Genomic DNA, 26,585 nt, shown 5'->3' with positions numbered 1-26,585 from the left:
TCTAGAAGGAAGCCTAACTTAACAGGGAAAGATAGAATTAAAAATACAGATTTACACTATAACGTAGGCATAGAATTGTAGTCATCAAGAATAAGGAGATACACTTCATCAGAAAAATTAAGGTGACTATCATTCCCAATCCAACTCTTTCCTCCATCTCATTCTTCATTTTTACCTTCACCTGGTATCCCTGCCTGTATTCACTCCTTGGCTCCTTGAACTACTAAGACTTCCACTTCAATGCTCCTAGATTCAGCACTCTCATGTTTAAAAACTATTCAACACACATACTTCTATCTCAGTACTTTCATTTTAGGGATCCTGATGTGAATGAATACTAAGACACTGATCACTACTAAGACACTGATCACTGTTAAAACTGGAAACCCAAGGGCATTTGTATTATCAGCAATTCTGGTAAGAGCCTGTTAGACTGTAAAGTCATAGAAAGTCTAAATATGATTTTTATTTACTAAATGTCCATATGTTGGCTAATATATTCTTTTTAAGTTGGCATTTTACTTTTATTTATTTATTGTAAGACTTAGATGAGACTTAAAAGGCTTAGAATAGTGCCTGGTACACAGTAATCATTGTAAGAGTATTGGGTTTTTGGGGGTGGGGGAAGTAGAAGGCATTAAAATAAAAGGCCATGGAATATAATAAATTCTTTCACTTCTGTATCTTGGCATCTTGAATTGGTTCTGTAAGAATTTTCTCCATAAAGACACATATCTATACTAATATTAACAGAGAATTATACAACTGTTTCAAAAATACGGGCCTGGGTTTATTTGATTATACAATATAATCAAATATTGTAGATTACATTACTTTCTCAGTCATTCCCTATAACCAGCTCATTACTTTTTATACATTTGATATATTTTATTTCAACCTCATTTCCCAGACTGCATTCCTGGTTCAATTATCTAAAACAGCACCACAAACCCAGAAAGAGATCATCCCCAAATAGCATATTTCCATCATTCAAACGGCTTCTAAATCGTCAACTTTCAACTTTTTCCTTAAGTTCTTCTCTAATTACTCTACTTTTTCTCAGTGAAACTTTGCTTATTTACACCTCCATGGTTTTGCTCACTTATTAACCACTTTCATCTACCCAATCCCCCTTATTCTTCAAAGTCCTTCATCCTCTATAAAATCATACTATAGAAAACATTGATTTATCCTCTCTGACCTTTGATTGTATGGTCTTTACTGTATACTTAACAATTATTAAATGAGGCTATTTACTAATTTGAATCTTAATTTCTTCACTTACAACACTTGTCCTGTTTATTTTAATTGGTTTAGATGAACTACACAAAATGATTTGGTTGAAAATAATGACCCTGTAAGTAGGGAAAAAACCTTCCAAACCAAATGGGTTGAAATAAATAACTTAAAAATACCACAAGCTTTTTCGTAACAGTCAGTGTACTGTGAATCATTTCTGTTTATTTTTTCAGGTTTTATAAAAAATCCTCTCATTTTTAAAATTTATAACTCATTTCAGTCAACTATATTTGCTCTATACAATCTACAACAGTATGTTACTGAAAACAACTGAAATGTCCATTAAGGAAGCTAATTAAATGAACTACACAATACACATAACAGAATCCTAGGCACTCATTTAAAATGATGGTACAGAGATCTATTTATTGCACAAAAATGTTCGGTAAACTGTCATGTGGGCAAAAAAGCAGACTGCAAAATGGTATGTATAGTATAATCCTACTCAAAAATAAAAATGCTTTGAAAGAATAAAAAAATACATGTTAAATGGTAAATCTTAGTTACTAATATATCTTGGAGAATCATATTATGTGTGTTAATTTATTCATTCAATAGATTCCTACACAATGTGTTAGTTATTGTGCTAAGTATTAGGGAGCAAAACCAAAAATAATCCTTCTATTCTCAAGGATGTTATAGAAATGAGGGGAGACAAGCATCAAAATAACCTAGAAATAAATGCAACTATTAAGAATAAATTTTATAAATAAGTATTATGAAGGAGAAGTATCTGGTGCTGTAAGTATGCATAATTGGGAAAATGACAATGTTTTTATATTCTATAATGTTTCTAAGAATAAGGAACAGGTTTAAATAACTGAAAATAAATTCAAAATTTACAAGGCAGAAAGAGGGCTTCCCTGATGGCTCAGTTGGTAAACAATCCACCTGCCAGTGGAGGAGACACAGGTTCAATCCCTGGTCTGGGAAGATTCCACATATTGCGGAGCAACTAAGCCTGTGCACCCCAACTATTGAGCCCATGTGCCCTAGAGCCTGTACTCTGTAACTAGAGAAGCCAGTGCAATGAGAAATCAGTGCACTGCCACTATAGAGTAGCCTCCGCTTGCTGCAACTAGAGAAAAGCCTGCACAACAATAAAGACCCAGCGCAGCCATACATAAACAAATTAAAAACAAAATTATATTTTAAAAAAGCAGAAAGAAAAGTTTAATTCTGAAAATAGACTAAAATGTTTATGGGTCACAAAACTGCCTCAGTGCACTAAAATTAGCAAATCATTTTCACCCAATTTGTCTTTGTGCCTTCTACTAAAAATCATCTGCCATTACAATAAGAAGGTTTTACTGAACTAAAGATTCCAAAATTTCAGGTATGTGTAATCAACAGAAAATGGACCAGGTTGACTACATAAATCCAGACCAACCACATTTAGCCCACCCTAAGTAGAGATTCATAAATCAGCCATGGATGACACAGCTTATCCCAAAACATATTCTACAGCAAGGGTCCCCAACCCCTGGGCCTCAGATTGGAACCGATGCAGGGACAGGTACTGGGTCTCGGCTTGGTAGGAACTGGGCTGTACAGAGAGTGGCAAGTGAGCAAAGCTTCCTCTGCCACTGCCCGCCCCCCTCCCCATTACCACGTGACCCATCACCCTCCCCAGCTACTCCCACCCTTGTCCATGGAAAAAGTGTCTTCCCTGGTGCCAAAAACTGCTGTTCTACAGAATATTATTACTTGAAAAAAAGTTCTGTATTCAAGTAAACTTGAAAAATACTAGGTTAAACAAAACTAAACAGTTTTCTTCAAGATTTTCTGGAGTCCTTAATACACCAGCTTAGAATCATATATGTGTAATTCTGAAGTCCAAAAGTCTCTGAAAACTAAAATTTTAAAAACAGCTTATATCAAAACATGATAAAGTGTTATGAGGTTCTTTATAGTCTTCATCTCATTTAGACTATCCATACATTTTCCTGTAGAAATTATACATTTGATTACAGGGGTTGCCCTAAGGTCCACTGGGGATGTTATTTAATAAACATTACATGCATCCGTATACCCTTCTAAAATCTGAAAATTTCTGAAATATCTGGTACAAAGTTTTATAAGCTGCATTGTGGACCTGTATTAATGCAAAATGTGAATCTATAAGAGGAATAGTTCCCAAACCTATGACCATGAGGTTCACTTTTAAAAAGAGTAAGAAAGAAAACACTGGATTAGGATATGCCCAAAACCAACTATAAAAGGCCCCAATGTCACATATTTAATAAAAAAAAAAAAGCTCAGGGCAAAGTCTCAGAAAGACAAGTATACAGAATGATATAAAACAAATGTTTTGTTGTTATATCATTTTATGTAATGCTGTTATGACAGTAAGAAGTTTAGTGTCCAATGAAGAAAAATAATTGGTCTATGCTTACTCAGTACTAACAAGGAAGAGGAAAACTGTATTAGCCAGATCCTAGTATTTTTGTCATTGAAAACTGACTTTCTAAAATTTGCTCTGAAGAAAAAAAGAGAAAGTGTATAGGCAAGTGCATTATTTTCTTCTACTTCATGCTGCAAGCCTTTTCTTCCCAACAACAGGCTCTGAGAGCGTGTACAAGTACTCACTGAATTTGGTTTCGAGTTTTTTTTCATATACTTGTCTAGAATGGGACATGCATCTCCCACAAATTTTATATCTGACCTACACACACTCTGAACTTTCATTTAAAAAATGTAGCAACACTTTGTGTGTTTACAATATAAACTCCTTTTAAATCAATCCTTAGGAGCTAATGTTTTTCTTCTGCAACTGGTAGTCTGTATAGGAGCTACATCAATATCTATTCTATAAACCATCATAAATAAGTCATAATTACATTTGAACACCTGAATCGTAGGTCATAAATGAACACTTAAAAGGTTTTAGGTAACAATGGTATTAATAAAACTATATACTTTAGAACTGAAAAAAGTTTTTAAATTTAAAAATATTACTTACTATTTTAGAGGCTAACATTTCAAAGAGAACTTGGCAAATCAGTCAAAATAAATTTATATAGCCTAATGGATTGCTTATAAAATTTAATGGATTTATGACTGAAAGTTACCTTAAAAAAAAAACTGTACCTTTTTATCATATAGATCATTGTGGATCACTCTGCAATTTTTAGTTCAACAAATTAAGCCTGTTCTTGATAGTAAATTTTATACTATTTCTTTATCAATTATATATTACATACACATTTTAAAATATTTAATTATATTTAAAGATTTTAAACAACTAAGGTATAACAACAACTATATCAACTAAATAAAGTTCACTTCCCTCATTTGCCAACTCATTAAGTTATTGTCAAATCTTAATTATCTTTGTTACTGAGGGAAAGAGTAAAAAACTGAAACCCACAAATGATGATAAACCACAACCTGTTTCAGTAAAACATTCAAGCTTCTCCCAACCCAGCAACATTTTCTTAGGGTTAATTAAATGAAGCTTTTATCTCATCTATCCTATTGGTAACTGAGACAGAAATTGATTAAATGGCAAACAACAGGAAAAGCAAAAGCACCTGAGTAATTTAAAATGCAGTGCAATCACTCACTGAAAACTTTATTCGTAAGATTTTCTTGTTGTTAACATTCAAACAGGCTTGTGACAAATAGAGTGAGTACTTAAATTTGGTGTAAGACAAACTTACAAATTCTTAAAACAAATAAGCTTCATAAGTTATTAAAGTAAAGTAGTCGCTCAGTCGTGTCTGACTCTTTGCAACCCCGTGGACTGTAGCCTACCAGGCTCCTCTGTCCATGGAATTTCACAGGCAAGAGTACTGGAGTGGGCTGCCATTTCCTTCTCCAGGGACTCTTCCTGACCCAGAAATTGAACCTGGATCTCCAGCATTGCAGGCAGATGCTTTAGCATCTGAGCCACCAGGGAAGCTCATCGTAAGTTACTAAGTTGATGTAATTTTTTCCTTATAGACATTTTTTTCTGGATATGAAAATATATACTAAGAGAACTTTTCAGAGTGCTAAATATATATAATATGGGAAAAAACTAGGACCCAGAAAGATAATCTAACTTGCCTTGGTTTAAGAAGCTAGTTGCTATGAACTTTTTGTTCTAGGAATGATAGCTCCTGATATCAGTGCTTTGTCCATTGCACAGAACTGCCCTTAAGCTGGGGAAAAAACACTTCTTAAAAAGGATGGCAAGGATCACTTATGGAGAAACTGGTCCAGAGAATGTTCAAAGATTTTCAACTGAGAATTAAATTCAAATGTATTACATTGGTATTTTGTTGTTGCTAATACGTAAAACCTCTTCTGCTCTGGGTTTTAATTATGGGGACTAATATAAAACTTGACATTCATACACACACACACACACACACACAATATATTTCATTATGTCAATCAGAGCCTTCCATGATGCCTAATTGAAAGAACTACTTGAAGTATGCTAAAATGTAATCGTTGCCCATTTGTGTCAGCTTACCAGATTTGTGCTTCTTGTGTTTTGCTTTCTTTTTGATGATCAGTAACTTATTCTGGATCTCAGGTTTGTAAGACTTGAATGCAAGGGAATGAAGACTTTCACGCTTTCTCTGTAAGTTTTCATTCAAAATATCTTTCAATTTCTTTTTTTTCTTTTTCTTCTTTTTTGCCCTCATTTTAGTTAGTTTGAGTTTCTTGTGGCTCTGCAGTGACTGTTCTAATAGAATATCCCTTACAACTTTGTGGCAGTTAATGTCTGGATGATCACTGTGGCTTCCATTTACATGTATCTGGCAAGATTTCAGAGCATTTTCTTTTAACGGACTGGGTTCAGGCTTTACTCTGGAAGCTTCACCATATTTTTCCTGATTTTCTATAAACCTTATTTCACCTGGACTGAGAGGCTCTCCAAAGCTAGTAACCTCCCCTGGACTTCCTGGTTTCTCTAAATTTTCTTTACAACAATCAGTTATATTCATTTCACAGGGCCTGCGAATTCTAATTTCACAGTTAGAGTTCACTTCCGTTTCAACAGAGATGTCATGATTATCTAAGTTCATTTTAGCAGGGCAGCAGGTTGGATCAAAATTAATTTCCTGCTCTTTCCTGAAGGCAGAGGGCAGGCCTTCTCTACTACACCTATGCTCTCCATTACTTGCACTAACATAGTCACACTTCAATTTCTCCAGTTTAATCCGAGGTACTCTTTGTATTTTAATGGGTGGAATTGGAAATTCTGGGGCCTGAAAAGGTCTTTGTTTGTAAATCCGTACATCTGCACCACAGAACTGTGGAAAATGTACATAAGCATTCTCCAAATAATCATAACCAAGAATAACTTCCCTGCATTCATGAATAGGTTGACCAAGTACAGCATCTTGAACTTCCTTTTGTGTTTCATACACAAAGTCACAAAGACCCTTAAGTATCCATACTTTTTGGTAGAAAGGTAGCTCATGAAAAGGTTTTTCTTCCAATGGATTAACTTCTCCAAGAACTTTAAAAAACTGAGGACACAACCCAAGTTTTTCAGCACAGTTGTCAGGATTTTCTGTCTGCCCTACAGCCGTGTACCACTGCTGCACTTTCTGTCTCAGTGCTGCTTCCCAGGTCCTATAAGGCAAAGTAGGTCTTCGATGTAAGGTAGGTCTGCGATGGGGAGGACTTAATAGAGAAGTCATTATTTTAGATAGAAAAGCATTACATTGAGGCATCAGAAGACAACGTTCCAATTCGTAAAAGACTATTTCTGGCAAATTTAAAATTTGCTGGGCCAAACAAAGGAAATGCCCAATAGCTGGAATTTCCCACATGGTCTCCATACAAGTTGGAGCTGCTTGAGCTAGAAGTTTTCTTTCCCATTCTTCTATTTCCTTTTGACTAGCTTCTTCTGCTTCTTTTCTTTCCTGCTCCCGAAGCCTAAAAAAATTTAACAAATTATATTATTACTATTTTAAATAGAGAATACCATAAAATACTGAATTTTAAGTATGTCATATTTATCTTCAGACAACAAGGCTCTCCAGTTTAGATGTACTGCTATTTTTTCTTTTTTTTATCAGATGAAATAAATATACAACTTGATACTGAGTTTTATGGATGGAGGATTATCACTGACATTGCCGCTCAAAAGTAAAATTCAAATCACAAGTCCATCAACTTAAAAATAAATGGAAAAAAGTTTTAAATGTTTACTAAACAAAACACTCCAGTACTCCAGTACTCTTATCTGGAAAATCCCATGGACGGAGGAGCCTGGTAGGCTGCAGTCCATGGGGTCACTAAGAGTCAGACACGACTGAGAGACTTCACTTTTACTTTTCACTTTCCTGCATTGGAGAAGGAAATGGCAACCCGCTCCAGCATTCTTGCCTGGAGAATCCCAGGGATGGCAGACCCTGGTGGGCTGCCATCTATGGGGTCGCATAGAGTCGGACACAACTGAAGTGACTTAGCAGCAAACAAAAGCACAGTTTAATGTTTTCTAGAAGCAATATGATGTCATATAAGAGCTATAAAGATGTTTACATCCTTTAATCCCATAATTCCATGCCTAAAAAGTTATATGAGGAAGATAATTCAATAGAAGAAAAAGTTACATGTCTGTAAGTGTTAACTGGAGTTCTATATAAGAAAAAAGAACTATAAAGAAGTTGTATTACATAGCTGGAAAATAAGCTGGCTATGTTATACAGCCTTTAAATTAAAATTATGAATAACATCTATAAACACAAAAAATATCAGAACACAGCACTTAACAAACAATATCAATAATATATGCACATACTAAATAAGGAAATGACAATATTCCAAACATAGATGGTTCCTAGGTCAGTGAGATGATGAGTGTTCTTTTCCCCTTAAAAATTTCCTCATGTTGAAACTGTAAAAACAAAAATATTGTTTCTTTATGGGCACTGCTTTAAATTTTCTTAAATAAAAAATTAAACTAGATAAAAAGAAAGAAGTCTTGTGATTTTGCATTAGGCAATGTGTTTTTAGATATGGCACCAAAAGCACAGTGACAAAAGGAAAAATGATGAAGTGGACATCATCAAAACTAAAGCTTTTTGTGCTTTTAAAGGACATCATCAAGTGAAAAGACAAAGACAGATGGGAGAAAATTTTTTCAAAATCATGTATCTAGTAAGAGATCTGTATCTAGAAAATGAAAGAACACATATAATAATAAAAAAGGATAAAATAGCCCAACTAAAAATAGACAAAGGATAATTTCTCCAACGAAGACATAAGCAAATAAAAAGATGCTCAACATCATTATGCATTCAAGAAATGTAAATCAAAAACCAAAATAGGATACCAATTCATGCCTACTAAGATGATTATTTTAAAAGAGATAATAACAATTATTGGTGAGACATGTGGAGAAACTGGAAACTTCATACACTGTAAAGGGTACAGATGCTTTGGAAGGCAGTCTAACAGTTCCTCAGAAAGTTAAACATGTGACCCAGGAATCCTACTCCTTGGTACATGTCCAAGAGAAATGAAAATATCAAAAACCTGTACATGAATGATCATAGTAGAAATACTCAAAATGGCCAAAGAGTAGAAACATGAAATGTCCATCAACTGTCCAACGGATTATTAAGAAGTGGCATATCTATACAATGCAATATTATTTGGCAATAAAAAATATACAGTGCTGATACATGTTACAATACGGATGAACTCTGAAACATAATGCTATGTGAAAAAAGTCACCCACAAAATATCACATATTGTATAATTCCACTTATATAAAATGTCCAGAAATGTACGGAGACAGAAAGAAGATCAGAGGTTTCCTAGGATTGAAAAGGTGTGGGAAATGGAAAGTATCTTAATAGTCTTTCTGTCTTAGGTGACGAAATGTTCTAAAATTGACTGCAGTGATGGGTGTACAACTCTGTGAATATACAAAAAAAAAAGAATTTTATATTTAAATTTGTAAATTCTATTGTGTATGATATACTAAATCTGTATTAAAAAATTGAAGCATATAAGGTTTTAGGAGAGACATTAGAATATGACAACAAAGGGGGGAAAATGTAATAACTTCTCTTATTTCTGAATTTTCAAGACTGAACTCTTCCTCTAGAATAGATATATAAAGATGTGACTAATTCATAAACTCTAAATGAACACTGAGGTATAATGTCTGACATTGGCTATTTCTCTGTACTATCATATTATAATCTGTTAAAACACAGTAAGAACACCATTTTAGCAGTATTGGGACTTCTAATTTTATCGAAAAAGCCTACTTTTATATTTCTGGCTGAGAGGTCACACCATAACTACCTTGCTATTACTGATAGAATAAATTATCTTATCAAGTAGTCTGGTTCATTAAAGAAGTTAATAGAGAAACATATAAAATGTGTGATTTGGCATTTAAGTATTTAATTACATCTAAATATCCAAACAATGTTAGACATTTTAGCAAAAAAAATTTTTTTTTCAAAAGTGCTTATGGTTTTGAGGAGTTTCAGTTTTTCATTGAATGGGGGTGGTGGTGGGATGGTAGAATTTGGCCTCCCTAGTACAAAGGTGAGATTCCAAAAGCCCACAATATTAGCAGAAAGGTGTACTAGCAATAACAGTCCCTTCTTCTGGCCCCAACTAAAGGCCTGAAAGGAAAACTGTCTTCACAACAGGAGTGGTGGATGGAAAAAAAAAAAAAAATCTCTTCTAAGAATTTATAACTGTAAGCTGACTAATGTGGATTTATTGCCGACATTCACATTTCCTGGGTGCTCAGAAAAGTTTAACGTAGTTTCATGTCAAAATGTAGTCTCATGACTTGAACAGAAAAAAATTAAATCTCTAAGGCAATGCACTTTGTAACTGGATCTTAAGGAACTCCCACACGGATACAATGACAAGGAACGAGTTAAAACAAAACAAAACAAAACAAAACCTCAAAATATAAAAGGAAAGAAGTTATTGTGAGGCTCAGGAAAAAAAGTATGACTTCTAAAAAAACTACAGATACGGGAATTTTAGGAGGTGGAAAATAGGTCTGGTGAAAAGAAACTGAAAACATGGGTAAAGAGGAGATTATTTTAAAATGGCAAGGTAGTATTAAAAAGAACTGAAGAAAATGAGTAAATATGGAAACTAAGAACTTAAAAGGTTTACAGCTAACTCAACAGAAATCATGGAAGCCAGAAGACAATGGAATATCTTTAATGTACTTAAAAAATAACTATCAATGTAAATTTCCATTCACAGCAAAAGTATCTTTCAAAAATGAAGACAAAAACAAAGATATTTTCAAACAAAAATGTCATATTTGTGATGAACAGAACCTCAGCCAAAGGAAATGCTAAAGGATTTACCTCAAGTGGAAGAAAGGTCAGTGATACTAGACTGATGATTAGAGACGAGAAAAGAGTGAGAAATTGGAACTATATAGGTTAATCTATATAGATAGGGCATAAAATAATGATAAAAGCGCTTTGTGGAGTTTAAAAAGAAGACAAGATAAAATTAAAATTTATTATAACAATAGCAAATAAGCTGTGTGAGAGATGATTAAATTTAATAGTGTTTCAAGGTCCTTGTATTAAACAGGAAGATGGTAAAAATACTGATTAGGCTTTAATAAGTTAAGGAGGCATGTGAAAGTTGAAGGTAGGGACTAAAGTAACAAACTTTAAACATACAAATTAGTAGAACCAGAAATATGGAAGGAAAACCATATAGCAATGAAAACTGGTGGTATGCATGTTAACTAAAGCAGTACTTGGAGGGGCATATATAAATAAGAATGTATATTTAGAAAAGAAGGAAAGTTGAAAATAAAATATTCATATTCATTAAAAGAAAAGAAAAAAACTAGAAAAAGAAGAGCAAATCAAAGTCCCAAAGTTGAAAGGAAATAGCAGAAATTAATGAGATATAAAACAAATAGAAAAATAATTAAATTCAAATGTTTGTTCTTCAAAAATGTTATTAAAATTAACAAATGCCTGATAAAACTGATGAGGAAAACAAAACATACACACAAAAACCAATACCAGAAATGAAAATGATGAAAATGAGTTTATAGATTCTATAATTTAATCCTATAGATTCTACAGATATAGACAATACAATGTTTATTATAAGAAATTTTATGCCAAGAGACAATTTTAATGAATAGGCAAGTTTTTTGAAGAACACAAATTAACAAAACCGACACAAGAATAAAAATCTGAATAAACCTGTATTTATTGAAGAAACTACACACTTCAAAATCTTCTCTACATAGAAAAATTGGGGTCCTAAAGCCTTCACAAGAATTCAACTCAAAAATTTCAGTTAATGAAACAAAATATAAAAAGGGCATGTTAAAGAAGTAAAAGTGGGAATTAAAAATAATGAGTAATAAGAATTTATCAGAATGATTCAGAAAGATTTGTTTTAAAAAGGAACTTCTAAAAATAAGAAAATACAAACACAAAAATAAAACTCAAAAATAAAAGTCTAACCATCAACTGGAGTGCTAGAAAATAAGAATACAGAAATGGGGTAGTAGTGTGGTAATGACAGCAAAATTCAAAGAGATAATGGCTAAGAATTTCCTAGAAATAATGAAGGACATAAATCCCCAATTCAAAAGGCCCTAGAAAATAAATTAAGAGAACCACCCTTGGGCATACCATAATAAAACAATAAAACATCAAAGGAAAAAAAAAATCTTGCAAGCAGTCAGAAGAGAAGAAAAAACAGATTACATATACAAAAATGATAAAAAGATTTGAGAGATTTCTCAATAGCAACAAAATAAATGCAAAACTAACTATCATTCATGGATAAGGATAAATTAAAGTTATTTTCATTTAGATAAAAATCAGAACTCATTCTAAAGTAAAAACTTCTAAAATGTCTTGTTTCCACCTGACGAGATAACAAGGAGTCAAATTTACTTTCCTACTTGAACCAATCATAAAAATCCTGACAAAATACACAAAACAATGGTTTGTAAGAATTTAAGTATCAAGCAAAGGACAGTGATCTCAGAGAGATGGGAAACAGAAGGTGAGACCAAAAACTACTGCAGTTTGTCAGTTTCAGAGAATTTTCAGGCCATGATGCAGGAAGGGAAATCCAGATAAGAGTCTAGCAGACTCCACAAGATGAGAAGCCAAGAGTCCAGAGACACCAAGGCAGCAGAGTCTACAAGAGATAAAACTCAAGAAGAAAGAGCTGCATAAATTTTTACAGAGTCCTCCTCAACTTCAGAGCAATAACTAGTGTATGCATGTAAGGTAATAACCCAAAACTAGGTGAGGGAAAAATACCCAAAAGATTAGAAAATAAAGTGTTTATTCCCACAAGCCACACTGGAAAAATTCAAAATTCAAAGGAGAACAATTAGCCCTAGACGGAGCATTGCTCTGGACTCAAGTAACAAATCATAAAAGATCCAAAATGACCAAATTGTTTCAAAATAATTACCGGCATTTCAGAAAAAAAGCTCTAGAAGACCTATAGAAATATAAACATATCTGGCACCCTCCAAGATAAAACTCACAATGTTTGGCATCCAAACCAAAAGTACTAGGCATAAAACAAAGCAGAAACACATGATCCATAATGAGATAAATGATCAATCAAAATAGACCCATAAATGAGACAAATGGTAGGATTAGCAAATAAGGTCATTAAAGTAGTAACTGAAACTGTAATCCATATAGTCAAAAAGTAGAGACATGAAAAATTAAGTAGTGACATGGAAGATATAAAACAGATTCAAGTTAAACTTTTAGAGATGAAAACTACAATGTCTGAGATGAAAATATACTGAATGGGACTAATGGCAAATTAGACATAGCAGAAGAAAAGATTAGTGAACTTGAAGACAGTAACAGAAACTATCTAAATTTAAAGATACAGAGAAAATACTTCTATAGTATATACTTCAGGAAAAAGATGATCATAGAAGTTCTAAGATGAAAGAAGGATTGAAGAACAAATCAACTGTGAACCATATGGGTAAATAAACATTATTACAAAAAACAGTAACAACAATGTCTAGTTTGGGGTAAAAAATGAGATAGAGCTGAATTATTAATCAATAATACATAAGACAGATGAGGCAGAAAAGATCCATATTAACAGAAAAAGAGCATGTAACTTGCAAATAAACAGAAATACTTATAAGTGAAATAAATCTTCACTTCCACAGATGGATGTCAACAGATAATGCCAAGCTAAAAAATCAAGAACTATTAATAGCCAACATAAGCATATATTAAGAAATATGGAAATAATTACTAGAAAAATTACCCAAAAAGTTAAAGGTAGATGTTTCTGAGTCATGAATTTGAAGATGAGCTGAAGTAAGGGTTGCTATCTTTCATTAAAAGCCTCAGTAGTACTATGTGACTTTTAAACTATACAGCCAATGAAATTAAAAAAAAAATTTCATAAATCAACTTTTTAAAAGCTAAAGAATATTAGCCAGGACCTATAAAAGAGCCAAAATGAAAAAGATTTATAGATACTGTATATCTTACCATGGTAGATTTATGTATATTTTGTATCTTAACATGAAACTGAATTTCTCTACAGTTAATATATACTGAGAAGAGTAATCATTTATTCAATGTTCTGTTAACTAAAAAAAAGGTTTTCAATTTATTTCTCATGAAATGTAACTCAAGAGTTTAAAGGTTTGGTATAGGAAATTGAATCTGTTCGAATATCAACCATCAAAAAGTGCATTTAGCATACTTGGCACTGAAACTGATTTTGGTCAACCATGTCACAATTAATTATGCTCTGTTTTTGTACAGGTGAAAAAGTAATAACTAGTACTCAGGGAAGAAAATGAAACGAGGAGTTGGAACAGACCAAAACACTTTTATGGACTTGTTTTTGTCTAAAACAGTGTTAGCAACCTTTGGCCAATAAAGGCTAGAGATATGGCAATTTCAGACACTATTCAACTTACAGATGGGGACATTAAGGACATAGAAGGACAATGAGATAATTTCCTTAGGCTTACATAGTGTATTAGTGCAAGAACCAGCAATATAAATAGTCTGCCATTGGTAGGTTAAAGTTAGCACCAACTGGCTTACTCTGGGAAGAAGAAAATTTAGGCAATAATTCATGCATTCTGCAGGATCAGGTAACTGGAAAGGCCGTGACATAGTTGTGTTATGATGCAGCCAAATATGGACATTGCCTGAAGTTATTTAAGGGCTGCTACTCATGCTTACGTTCCCTACAAACTAAACCTTTCAGGAGACAATGATGGATTCTAAATTCAAACCATGAGTACTGAAGAGGTAGGAGGAAGAGAAAGTCTGGTCTGGTACAGGCCAGCGTAATGTGGAATAATCCTTTAGAACTAGAACTGTGAGTCTCCATCCTGTCCTCAGCAGGGTGGTACATATGGAATGGGAGCTTGCCAAAGACCTCTAGAGTCAATATCTATAATATGCCAATGAAAAAAAAATTAAACACATTTAAAAAACACTCTATTAAAAAACGCTGAAGCAAACCAGTGTGCTCACAAGGACAGATTAAAAAAAAAACAGCTTTCAAAGTTATTCTCAATTCAAAAAATTGTTCTGAGGTGTTATACTAAAATCAGATAACAGCGCTACATGTTTCTAAAATGTTAGCTCAAAAAATTAAGCCTTCAGTATTTGGGTGATGCTATAAGACTGCCTGAGGATACTTAGAAAAACCACATTCACTAGTGGGAAAAAGGAAAGTTAAAGAGAGTAGATCCTAATAGTTCTCATCACAAGGAGAATTTTCATCTTTTCATTATATCCATATGAGATGATCAATATAATTAAATCTACTTTGGTAATCATTTACGTAAATCAAACCATCATGCTGTATATTTTAAACTTATACAGTGATATATATCAATCATTTCTCAGTAAAACTGTAAGTAAAAGTAAACACTACAAAATGAACAAAAATTTTTTTTTCCTGGACAAGTTCTTGATTGTTCTTTACTGGCTTAGAGAACATTAATCCGTTACTATGTAAAATACTAATAGAAGCTGTGCCTTAGGTTATTTTGGTCATAAATAACTTGGCAGGAACATCATTCATGAGTAAATAGCTTTACAAAGAAGTTATTATATGTTTTAAAGTATCCTAACTTTAATAGTTTTATAAATTTTATCTAATGCCTATCATGTATAAGAATACAGAGAGGTGAAAGTATGGGCCGCACACTTTACAATCTAGTAAGAAACATATACAGAAGCTGTAATGCAAAATAATCCATTAACTGAAAAACCATTATAACACAATGTTTAAGCTAGTTGAATGAAAAAGGAAAGCAAGACATTCATTTACATTTTCAATATAAAATATTATATTTTAGGAAAAGCAATCATTGATATTGTTTAGTCAAGCTTTTTACTTAACTATAAACAAAATCTCTTCCAGCTAAGTAGAAAAGGAATTAAGCTCTGTTAAGGGTTTGTTGTTACGAACCAAACTTAACAGATATGAACTGCAACTGCACTTTGACAACTTCTCCAGGAAAAATTAGACTGCCACTATTATTTGGTACTTCTCATACTAGGAACCTAGAACAACTAGAAGCTCCCACCACCACCTTTGTCAAAAGATAAACTTCTTGCCTAAGACTGCCACCTCATGTTGGTCCCAAGCAATTTCAAGTGAGAAGAGTATGACTGGTCATGGACCTCCTTACCTTAGTTGTGAGTGGGTATGAGAATACAGATTTCCTGGCAACTGCTTTGCAAAGTCAGGAAGGCAGGAGGAGAAGGGGATGACAGAGGATGAGATGGCCGGATGACATCACCAACTCGATGGACATGAGTTTAAGCAAGCTCTGGGAGTTAGTGACAGACAGGGAAGCCTGGTGTGCTATAGTCCATAGGGTCGCAGAGTTGGACACAACCGAGCGACTGAACTGAGCTGAGCTGAACTGCTTTGTGAAGTTAGGGCTTGTAACATGGGAAATTACCAAAATGTAGGGCAACTATTCAAAAATGTGGGTGGTCACAAATGACAAATGTCTACTTCATTAAGTCATTGTTACTTTAGGTTATTAAGAATTTGAAAATAAATCAAATGTAAGTCATAATTTCTAAATCACAGAAATGTAAAAAACATTTTTACTTTTAACTTTAGCAATTTCCAGATCAATAAAATACCAATAAGTTTATACAACTTACATGCACACTACTTTTGGAAATCCAAATCATTTTGCAAAGAAAAGAATGGTGCAGTGGTACAATATTTTTAACATGGCTATTATTTGATTAAAACTGATACCTAATACTGTCATATTTTGGATTAACTGAAATTTACTTGAGGAAAGCTAGCTTTCAATTTTAACAATTTTATTTTTTAAAAACAGTTATCTAAAATGTATTACATACATTCCGGCTTAATAAACAAGGAACACAAAATATAGTTTAACCTTTCCTTAATGATTCAATGTCATCATTATTAACAAAATGCAGTGTTCATGAGTATCTTAAAGACTATTCCAGCAACTACACATTAATCAGCCCTTTCATTCCATTTTCCTCTTTGACTTATAGTGCTCCTGTCTTCTAAATCTTAACAGTGCCTCCCTACATTAATCAGCTCCAAGACTGGCTGCTACCCTATTAGCATTTACCTGGAGAAGGCCAGACTACCAACCCCTCAGTTCAGTTCAGTTGCTCAGTCATGTCCGACTCTTTGCTACCCCATGGACCGCAGCACACCAGCCTTTCCTGTCCATCACCAACCCTTACTCAATGTTTATTTCTCTCTGTTAAATACATATCATCTGCCATCCCCTTTGTATTGGTTTCCAATGCATCTAGGTAAATAAAGATAATAGTATAGGAATGTCGGGATTTTTGTAATCTGAATAAGAAACCATGGTATTTATAGCCTATACTGTACAAGCAAGGGAAACTACCTACTGTATAAAAATAAAATACAGAGTAAGGACTCCCTTCTTTTAACTGAAATAGATCACAAATCAGAGACCTAACTGTTGGACTTAAAAGATTTTTTAAAATAGTTTACTTTTAGGTCTGTGTCTGCCCAGATGATCACCTAAAAATTATTAGATACCTGTCAGTTAACTCAAGTATCGCCATATTACCATAATATGAAATAGAATTATTCAGCTTGCTGCCAACTTGAATTTCCAATATATCGAATAAAAAGTTGTCTAAAGCTAATGAACAGGAGGAGAACATTATTTTCCCACTTCTTATACCAGAAGTTTTAATCAAAAAACAATAAAAAAGAGAAAGCTACACCCAGGTTTTAAGCACAACTACAGTAGCCATATGATCTCTGCAACCTTCCCTGTCTTCCAATCTGACCCTTCTTTATGATGTTTCCAAAGTCCCTTTCAGACCAAATTTTTCAGTAGCCATATTCTCAGCTAGTCTCTGACTAACTCTCGACAGGATAATTAGATTGACAGAATTGACAGATTGATAAAATCATGATAGCCGGCAGAAAAATTATACACAGGGAGGCAGGCTTTGCTTAGCACTCCTATGTATCACATTATATGTTGCTGATGAAATGTCATATTTTCCTTCTGAAGATATATCATATTTTCCTTCCTTTTTTTCCCACCAAAAAATCTTGGGAAAGGTCCAAAAGACGTTAAAAAAATAACAAAAACAAAAGACTCTGCTTATCCCACTAGTTAGGTGGCACTTTATGAATTTTAATACTTACTGCATTTTCAACTATAAAAGAAAATCATGCTTATGTTAGAAAACAAAGGTTAAAATAAAAGGTCTAACTATTCTTGATAGATTTCACAAGTTTTTATGTAAACTCTAAATTTGGATGCACATAAAGTTAACAATCTCTTGGCACAGAAGAGAGAAAAGGGAAGCTGGAGTGGCAAGGATAGCAAGAATGTGGGATAAAGGGTGTACAATGGGGTTAGAGAGACAAGATGAGGCCAAAAGCTGAAAGCAGAGTCTTATAAACTATATTAAGCCATTAAAGTTCTTGTGTGTACCTGCTTTGTTTTGAGGAGGTAAAAAGTAATGGGAACAGGAAAGAAGGCGTGATCAAATCTGCATTGGGAAAAGTTCATTCTACTTTTTAGACATGAATCTGAGCAAATTCTGGAGACAGTAAAGGACAGGGAAGCCAGGCATGCTGCAGTCTATCGGGTCGCAAAGAGTTGAATACAACTTACCTACTGAACAACAAAATCCTACCTTTAATGTGAAAAACAGAATAGAATGAGGGTAAGCATGGACACAGTTTCACTAATTAAGAGAAGATTATAGTTGTCTAAGTGAGAGATTAAGGAACCGGATGGAGACAGAGAAGATAGAGGGAAGCAGATTAAAGAGAGATTTAGGAAATAAAACATCAATATTTGGGACTGAATTTTGATTTGTGTATAAGGGAAAGGAAGATGTCCTGTATGAATCTCAGATTTCTAACTTAAATATGAATCTCAGATTTCTAATTTAAATAATCTAACAGATGGTGGTGCCATTCACAAAGATAGGGAGCACTACAGTGAGATCAAGTTCTAGGAGTAAGCACTAGGCTTTCATAATTAATTTTTGGTGTAATCATTTTGAAGAGATCTATGGCAAATATCTTTTGTTTGCCTCCAGATCTACTCTCTACTGTATAGTTTTATCTGTATCAGTAGGCAACCTCATCCGCTAGCTTTCCTTAGGTTTAGTCAAGACAGTCCTGGCAAGATAGGAAAGTAGGGTAGAGTATTTATTCCCTTGGCCTCCTCTTTGTGAAGTTTTTGGTATTTGCCTAATCCGCATGTGCTATACAAACAATAACAGGGAAATAACTTGAGATGATGACTAGCTCTGTTTAATGTCCTGTTAAATTTTCATGAACAACATAAGCATAACTGTTAAGAACGTGTATATTAAGTTCATGTAAGTGGAATAAAACTTTTATAAATGGACTTAAAAGTTTTGTTGGGGGAGCTGTGTCCTTCAACAGAAGGTATCATCTCAGTAGTCTCTTCTTTATACTCCTCTCTGGGGTACCAGTAACTAATCCCCCTTGTTTACTAACAGCCTTATGTCTTTTTTTTTTTTTTTTAAGACATTTATTCAGAGTCATGATCAGACTATTACATTTAGCAATCAACAGCATGGGTGCAAAACAACAACAACAACAAACTACATTAAAACACTTTGTTGGAATGCTTTACACTTTCCACAGAACAGAAATTAAAATTACCTGTTTTACAATTAATCACAAGTACAGTCCTCAAGCTGCATTGTCTAAAACATGTCTTCTTTGTAGTAGCTAGGCCCTGAAGGGATGAGCAGTGTCAGTGGGAAATGATGTAGCCTCTGACTTGAGGTACGGGACTACATGTTTATTTCAAGCATCAGGTTCTCTTTTATACTTTTTCAAAAGCATTAGGTCAGAGGTTTGACATTTTCAGTTCCCCCTCACCCAGATTATTGTCTCAGTTGCCCTTCAAACAGGGTTCCTGCTTCAGCAATTCTCTCACAATCATGTTCACTTGTGATTACATTGTAACTCATGCTTATCCCTGGGCTGAATACCACATTCCTCGGTTTATTTCTTATCTTTCTAAATCCTTGCCCCTAGTATCCTAAGCTCACTATCCCTTAAAAAGGTTTCTAACTATTCTTAATTATTCCTAAACCCTAAACTCAGCAAACTTCTTTTGCCATAAACATTTCCCTCACAAACAGGTCTCAGATAACAATCTTTCCCATGGCCTCAAACTGTGGCCTATGTGCAAGTCCTGAGACATTCTTTGCAAAAATCCTTGAACAAATGTCAATGGTTACTTTATAGATTATTTTCTGGGCACAACTGTAGAAGGCTTTGTGCTTTCTCAGGCTTCTCTCAAGAACAATAAACACCTTAAAACATTCTTTCCAGCCAACTCAACGGAAGAAAGGAAGAAACAAGTCAGAATCACAAGAGCTAACTCCTTCATCCCAGGTCCGTGCCTGCGGAATGAGGAGAGGGGGCTGGGACCGTGCCTCCATTTTGTCAGTAATGCCTAACGCGGCTCCCGACACCACTGTGCTTGGCTGAGTTCACAGATCTGTTGTAAGCTGTAGTTTCCCTGTCACTTTTTTGGCTCTCCTCTCCTGCTAAGTTTTGTTTCCTGCCAGAAATTAAAACATTCCACCACTGCCATAGCTACTGCTACTACTGGAACCACCAAAGTGACCTTGGTTTCATGGTTTGGTGAAGTACTGGCCTCTACTGCCATAGGGGACAGAACTTCTGCCTCCAAAGTTTCCACCTTTTGTGGGCCCAAAATTTGAAGACTGATTGCCGCAACTGCCAAAATCATTGTAGCTTCCACCATCTCCAAAACCGCTTCCATCATTACCAAATCCATTATAGCCATCCTCACAGCCACGATATCCACCACCACGGCTGCCACCAAAGCCACTTCAACCACTAAAGCTTCTTCCACGACCAAAGTTGTTCCCACCAAAACCACCTTCACAACCACCACCGAAGTTTCCAGAACTACTTCAACCTCTTTGGTGGACGAAGCACTAGCTACCTCTTACTTAGAGCTTTTCTTACTTCACAGTGTGGCCATTCACAGTGTGGTATTTCTGAATGACAATCTTGTCTATGGAGTTATGGTCATCAAAGGTTACAAAAGCAAAGCCTCTCTTCTTGCCACTGCTTCAGTCAGTCATGATTTCAATCACTTCAAATTTCCCATACTGTTCAAAATAATCTCTCAGGTGATGTTCTTCAGTGTCATTAAGGTCATCAATAAAAACTTTTTTTACAGTTAAGAGGGCACCGGGTATTTGAGAATCTTCTCTTGAAATGGCCCTCTTTGCTTCCACAATTCTTCCAACCACCCTGTGTGACCTCACACTCATGGCTGCATCCACCTCCTTCATAGGCATAGGTGACAAACCTGAAGCCTCTGGAGTGCTTGGTGTCTGGATCCGTCATTACCACAGTCTGTGAGCGTTTTCCATTACTCAGAATGGCTTCTCAGACTCTCATTGGTTGTTTCAAAGCTCAGTGCTCTGATGAAGAGCTGCCACAGCTGTTTGGGCTCTTTGGGAGACTCTGACTTAGACATGACAGCAGTGGAGTGGGGAGCCTTCTAAGACGCTTATTGACAGCATCCATGGGCAGAAACCTCATGCGAAGAGTTGACTCATTGGAAAAGACTCTGATGCTGGGAGGGATTGGGGGCAAAAGGAGAAGGGGACAACAGAGGATGAGATGGCTGGATGGCATCACTGACTCCATGGACATGAGTCTGAGTTAACTCCGGGAGTTGGTGATGGACAGGGAGGCCTGGGGTGCTGCGATTCATGGGCTCGCAAAGAGTCGGACACGACTGAGCGACTGATCTGATCTGATCTGATCTGATGGGCAGAAAGGAGTAACCTAACGAATGTATCTCAGCTTCACGTCTTAATGTTCAGCTATATTCCAACTTCTTTGGAAATAAACCCTCTTTGAATTATCCCATTTTGAATGTGCCACCTATTTCCTGAAGATGAGATACACTGATATCGTCACTGATAGATATTATATCCAGAGAATATATTAAGTATGCAATTAGGCTTCAAAAGAGAAGTTTGGGTGAGAGACATCTATCTATAAGTCTTCTATATATAGGTGGTATGGGAATGAATGAAATCACTTATGAAGAAAGTATAACATGAGAAAGGAGAAAATCTTAGATTAAAAACTAGAGCTGTGGCAACAGTTGGGCAGTTAAGAATCAGAAAGAACTACAATATTGAACAATGATGGCACTTAAGACTGAGGGGGAGTGTCTAGAGTTAAAAAGTTTAAATATTCATGTGTTCTTGGGAAGGAAAATAGGTATATTAAATTTATTCTTTAAATATACATAAGATACTTTATTGTCATAATTAATTACTTTATATAAAACTAATATGATGGTAACTACTTTATCAATATAACTTCCTTACAACAACTTTAAGAACATATTACTGTAGTTATTAGTGTAGCAACACTCTTTAAAGCACTAAACAACTTGCCATGACCATAAGATTAAAGGCAGAATGAATATAGAATTGAATGAAAAAGAATGAAGTACCTAGAAGGTGAAAGACCAAACAAAGCTGGACGCATCATGCTCCCTGACTTCAAGTGATGTTACAAAGCTATAGTAATCAAGAAAGTTAGTTACTGGCATAAAGACAGACTCACAGATCAATGGATAAGAACAGACAGCCCAGAAATAAACCCATGTATATATATATCAACTACTTTACGACAAAGGAGACAGAATATACAGTATGGAAATCACAATCCTTTCAATAAATGGTGTTGGGGAAACTGGACAGCTACATGTAAAAGGATGAAATTTGACCACTATATTACAACATACACAAAAATGAATCCAAATGGATTAAAGACTTGAATGTAAGATCTTATACTACAGAACTCCTGGAAGAAAAAGAGTCAGTAAGCTCCTTGACGTAGGTCTTGGTAAAGATTTTTGGATCTGACAACAAAAGCAAAAGCAAGAAAAGAAAAAAGTAACTAAGTTTGACTACATCATACTATAAAAAGCTCTCTACAGCAAAGGAAGCCATCAACAAAATGAAAAGGCAAGCTATTAATGGGAGAAAATATCTGCAAATCATGTATCTGGTAAGAGGTTAAAATCCAAAATATATTAAAAAATTTATACAATCCAATAGTAGAAAACAATTTGATTAAAAAATGGACAGATCTGAATGTACATTTTTCCAAAGACACAGAGGGTCTACAGATACATGAGAAAATGATCAACATCATTAATCATCAGGGAAATGCAAATGAAAACCACAATGAGATATCATCTCATACCTGTCAGAATGACCATTATCAAAAACACAGAAAATAACAAATCATTGGTTAGGATGTGGATACAAGGGAACCTTTGAGCACTGTTGATGGTAATATAAACTGGTGCAACCACTATGAAAAACAGTATGGAAGTTCCCCCTAAAATTAAAAATAAAACTACAATATAATCCAGCAATTCTACCTCTGAGCATTTATCTGAAGAAAATGAAAACATTAACTTGAAAAGATATATGCATCCCCATATTTACTGCAGCATTATACACAACAAACGAGATATAAAAACAACCTAAATATCCATCAATGGATGAATGGATAAAGAAATTGTGGTATTCATACACAATGGAATACTATATAGCTAGCAAAACTGAAGGAAATATTACCACTTCTGACAGCATGGATGGATTTTGAGGACATTACGCTAAGTGAAAAAAAAGTCAGACAGTGAATGATAAAACTGTATGATCTCTCTTGTATGTAGAGTCTGAAAAAAAAAAAAGAAAAAAGAGAGAGAACAGATTGGTGGATGCCAGAGGAGAATGGGGAGAGTTAGGAAAACAGGTTGAGTGAGTCAAACATAAAGAAGAAAAATAAAATTAAAAATAAAGTAGAATGGATACACACCCACAGATCTATCTATCCATATCCTCATCCTTAAATAAGACAAGTACATGAATGTGTACTGTAGCATTCTATAATAATGCAACTCTAGAACTAATTCAAAATGTGTATCTTATCAGGTAAATGACTAAACTGTAATACAGTCAAATAATGGAATATTATACACAAGCACTGGAAATAAAATACAATGAAATAATTCAAGACAGCTAAATCTCAAGACACATAACGTTGACTGAAAACAGAAGACTGCCATTTATATAAAGGTTCAGTCAGTTCAGTCGCTCAGTCGTGTCCAACTCTTTGCGACCCCATGAATCACTGCACGCCAGGCCTCCTTGTCGATCACCAACTCCCAGAGTTCACCCAGACTCACGTCCATTGAGTCAGTGATGCCATCCAGCCATCTCATCCTCTGTCGTCCCCTTCTCCTCCTGCCCCTAATCCCTCCCAGCATCAGAGTCTTTTCCAATGAGTCAGCTCTTTGCATGAGGTGGCCAAAGTACTGGAGTTTCAGCTTTAGCATCATTCCTTCCAAAGAAATCCCAGGGCTGAGCTCCTTCAGAATGGACTGGTTGGATCTCCTTGCAGTCCAAGGGACTCTTAAGAGCCTTCTCCAACACCACACTTCAAAAGCATCAATTCTTCGGCGCTCAGCTTTCTTCACAGTCCAACTCTCACATCCATACACGACCACAGGAAAAACCATAGCCTTGACTAGACGGACCTTTGTTGGCAAAGTAATGTCTCTGCTTTTGAATATGCTATCTAGGTTGGTCATAACTTTCCTTCCAAGGAGTAAGCGTCCTTTAATTTCATGGCTGCAGTCACCATCTGCAGTGATTTTGGAGCCCCCAAAAATAAAGTCTGACACCGTTTCCATTGTTTCCCCATCTATTTCCCATGAAGTGATGGGACCAGATGCCATGATCTTCGTTTTCTGAATGTTGAGCTTTAAGCCAACTTTTCCCTGTCCTCTTTCACTTTCAAGAGGCTTTTTAGTTCCTCTTCACTTTCTGCCATAAGGGTGGTGTCATCTGCATATCTGAGGTTATTGATAGTTCTCCTGGCAATCTTGATTCCAGCTTGCGCTTCTTCCAGCCCAGTGTTTCTCATGATGTACTCTGCATATAAGTTAAATAAACAGGGTGACAATATACAGCCTTGACGTACTCCTTTTCCTATTTGGAACCAGTCTGTTGTTCCACGTCCAGTTCTAACTGTTGCAGGTTGCGTACAGATTTCTCAGCAGGCAGGTCAGGTGGTCTGGTATTCCCATCTCTTTCAGAATTTTCCAGTTTATTGTGATCCACACAGTCAAAGGCTTTGGCATAGTCAATAAAGCAGAAATAGATGTTTTTCTGGAACTCTCTTGCTTTTTCCATGATCCAGCGGATGTTGGCAATTTGATCTCTGGTTCCTCTGCCTTTTATAAAACCAGCTTGAACATCTGGAAGTTCACGGTTCATATATTGCTGAAGCCTGGCTTGGAGAATTTTGAGCATTACTTTACTAGCATATGAGATGAGTGCAATTGTGCGGTAGTTTGAGCATTCTTTGGCATTGCCTTTCTTTGGGATTGGAATGAAAACTGACCTTTTCCAGTCCTGTGACCACTGCTGAGTTTTCCAGATTTGCTGGCATATTGAGTGCAGCACTTTCACAGCATCATCTTTCAGGATTTGGAATAGCTCAACTAGAATTCCAACACCTCCACTAGCTTTGTTCATAGTGATGCTTTCTAAGGCCCACTTGACTTCACATTCCAGGATGTCTGGCTCTAGGTCAGTGATCACACCATCATGATTATCTGGGCCGTGAAGATCTTTTTTGTACAGTTCTGTGTATTCTTACCACCTCTTCTTAATATCTTCTGCTTCTGTTAGGTCCATACCATTTCTGTCCTTTATCGAGCCCATCTTTGCATGAAATGTTCCCTTGGTATCTCTAATTTTCTTGAAGAGATCTCTAGTCTTTCCCATCTGTTGTTTCCTCTATTTCTTTACACTGATCTCTGAGGAAGGTTTTCTTATCTCTTCTTGCTATTCTTTGGAACTCTGTATTCAGATGTTTATAACTTTCCTTTTCTCCTTTGCTTTTTGCTTCTCTTCTTTTCACAACTATTTGTAAGGCCTCCTCAGACAGCCATTTTGCTTTTTTGCATTTCTTTTCCATGGGGATGGTCTTGATCCCTGTCTCCTGTACAATGTCACGAACCTCATTCCATAGTTCATCAGGCACTCTATCTATCAGATCTAGGCCCTTAAATCTATCTCTCACTTCCACTGTATAAGGGATTTGATTTAGGTCATACCTGAATGGCCTAATGGTTTTCCCTACTTTCTTCAATTTAAGTCTGAATTTGGCAATAAGGAGTTCATGATCTGAGCCACAGTCGGCTCCTGGTCTTGTTTTTGTTGACTGTATAGAGATTCTCTATAAAGGTTAAAGACATACAAAACAATGCTATATATTATCTATTAATATATACATAAAAAATGCTCAGAAATGACCTCCTTTTCCTGGTCATGATGCAGTAACTGAATCAATCTTACCCTCACTCTGTAAACAATTACAAATTGAATAAAATGCACAAAACAAATGTTTTTAGACATTGAATATCAAATAGTACAAGACTGTCATCCCCAAGAAATGAAATAAATGAGGTGATCCCTACAATTGACTGACCTCTTAACTAAAAGCAATTAATTTCCAGACCATGAGCAGAGACAGCAGAAACCCAAACGGTCCAGTGGAGTTGAGTTGAGATGAAAATCAGCATTAGGGGAGTAAGGCACCTAGAAATTGTGAGATAATTCTAAAAACAAGGAAGCTATGCAGAAAAGAGCTTCAGAAATCTATACAAGGGTACAAAGTAGGACAAGAATGACTAG

At 35.2% G+C, this 26,585-nt stretch overlaps 1 protein-coding gene and 1 pseudogene across 2 annotated transcripts in view; both read right to left on the bottom strand.

Moving 5' to 3' along the window:
* Positions 1-26,585, bottom strand: part of KIAA2026 (KIAA2026 ortholog) — a 110,626-nt gene that overhangs the window by 45,157 nt on the left and 38,884 nt on the right. For both annotated transcript variants that reach the window (XM_027549321.1, XM_027549322.1), the window contains exon 3: positions 5,762-7,179. In XM_027549321.1, the coding sequence (XP_027405122.1) occupies positions 5,762-7,179 (1,418 nt within the window). The remainder of the gene's footprint in view (positions 1-5,761; positions 7,180-26,585) is intronic.
* Positions 20,208-21,442, bottom strand: LOC113897056 (annotated as a pseudogene).

Source organism: Bos indicus x Bos taurus, chromosome 8 (genome assembly GCF_003369695.1).
Source record: "Bos indicus x Bos taurus breed Angus x Brahman F1 hybrid chromosome 8, Bos_hybrid_MaternalHap_v2.0, whole genome shotgun sequence".
Taxonomy (NCBI): domain Eukaryota; kingdom Metazoa; phylum Chordata; class Mammalia; order Artiodactyla; family Bovidae; genus Bos; species Bos indicus x Bos taurus.
Note: the sequence above shows the minus strand (reverse complement) of the source record. Positions and strands in the feature narration are given on the sequence as shown.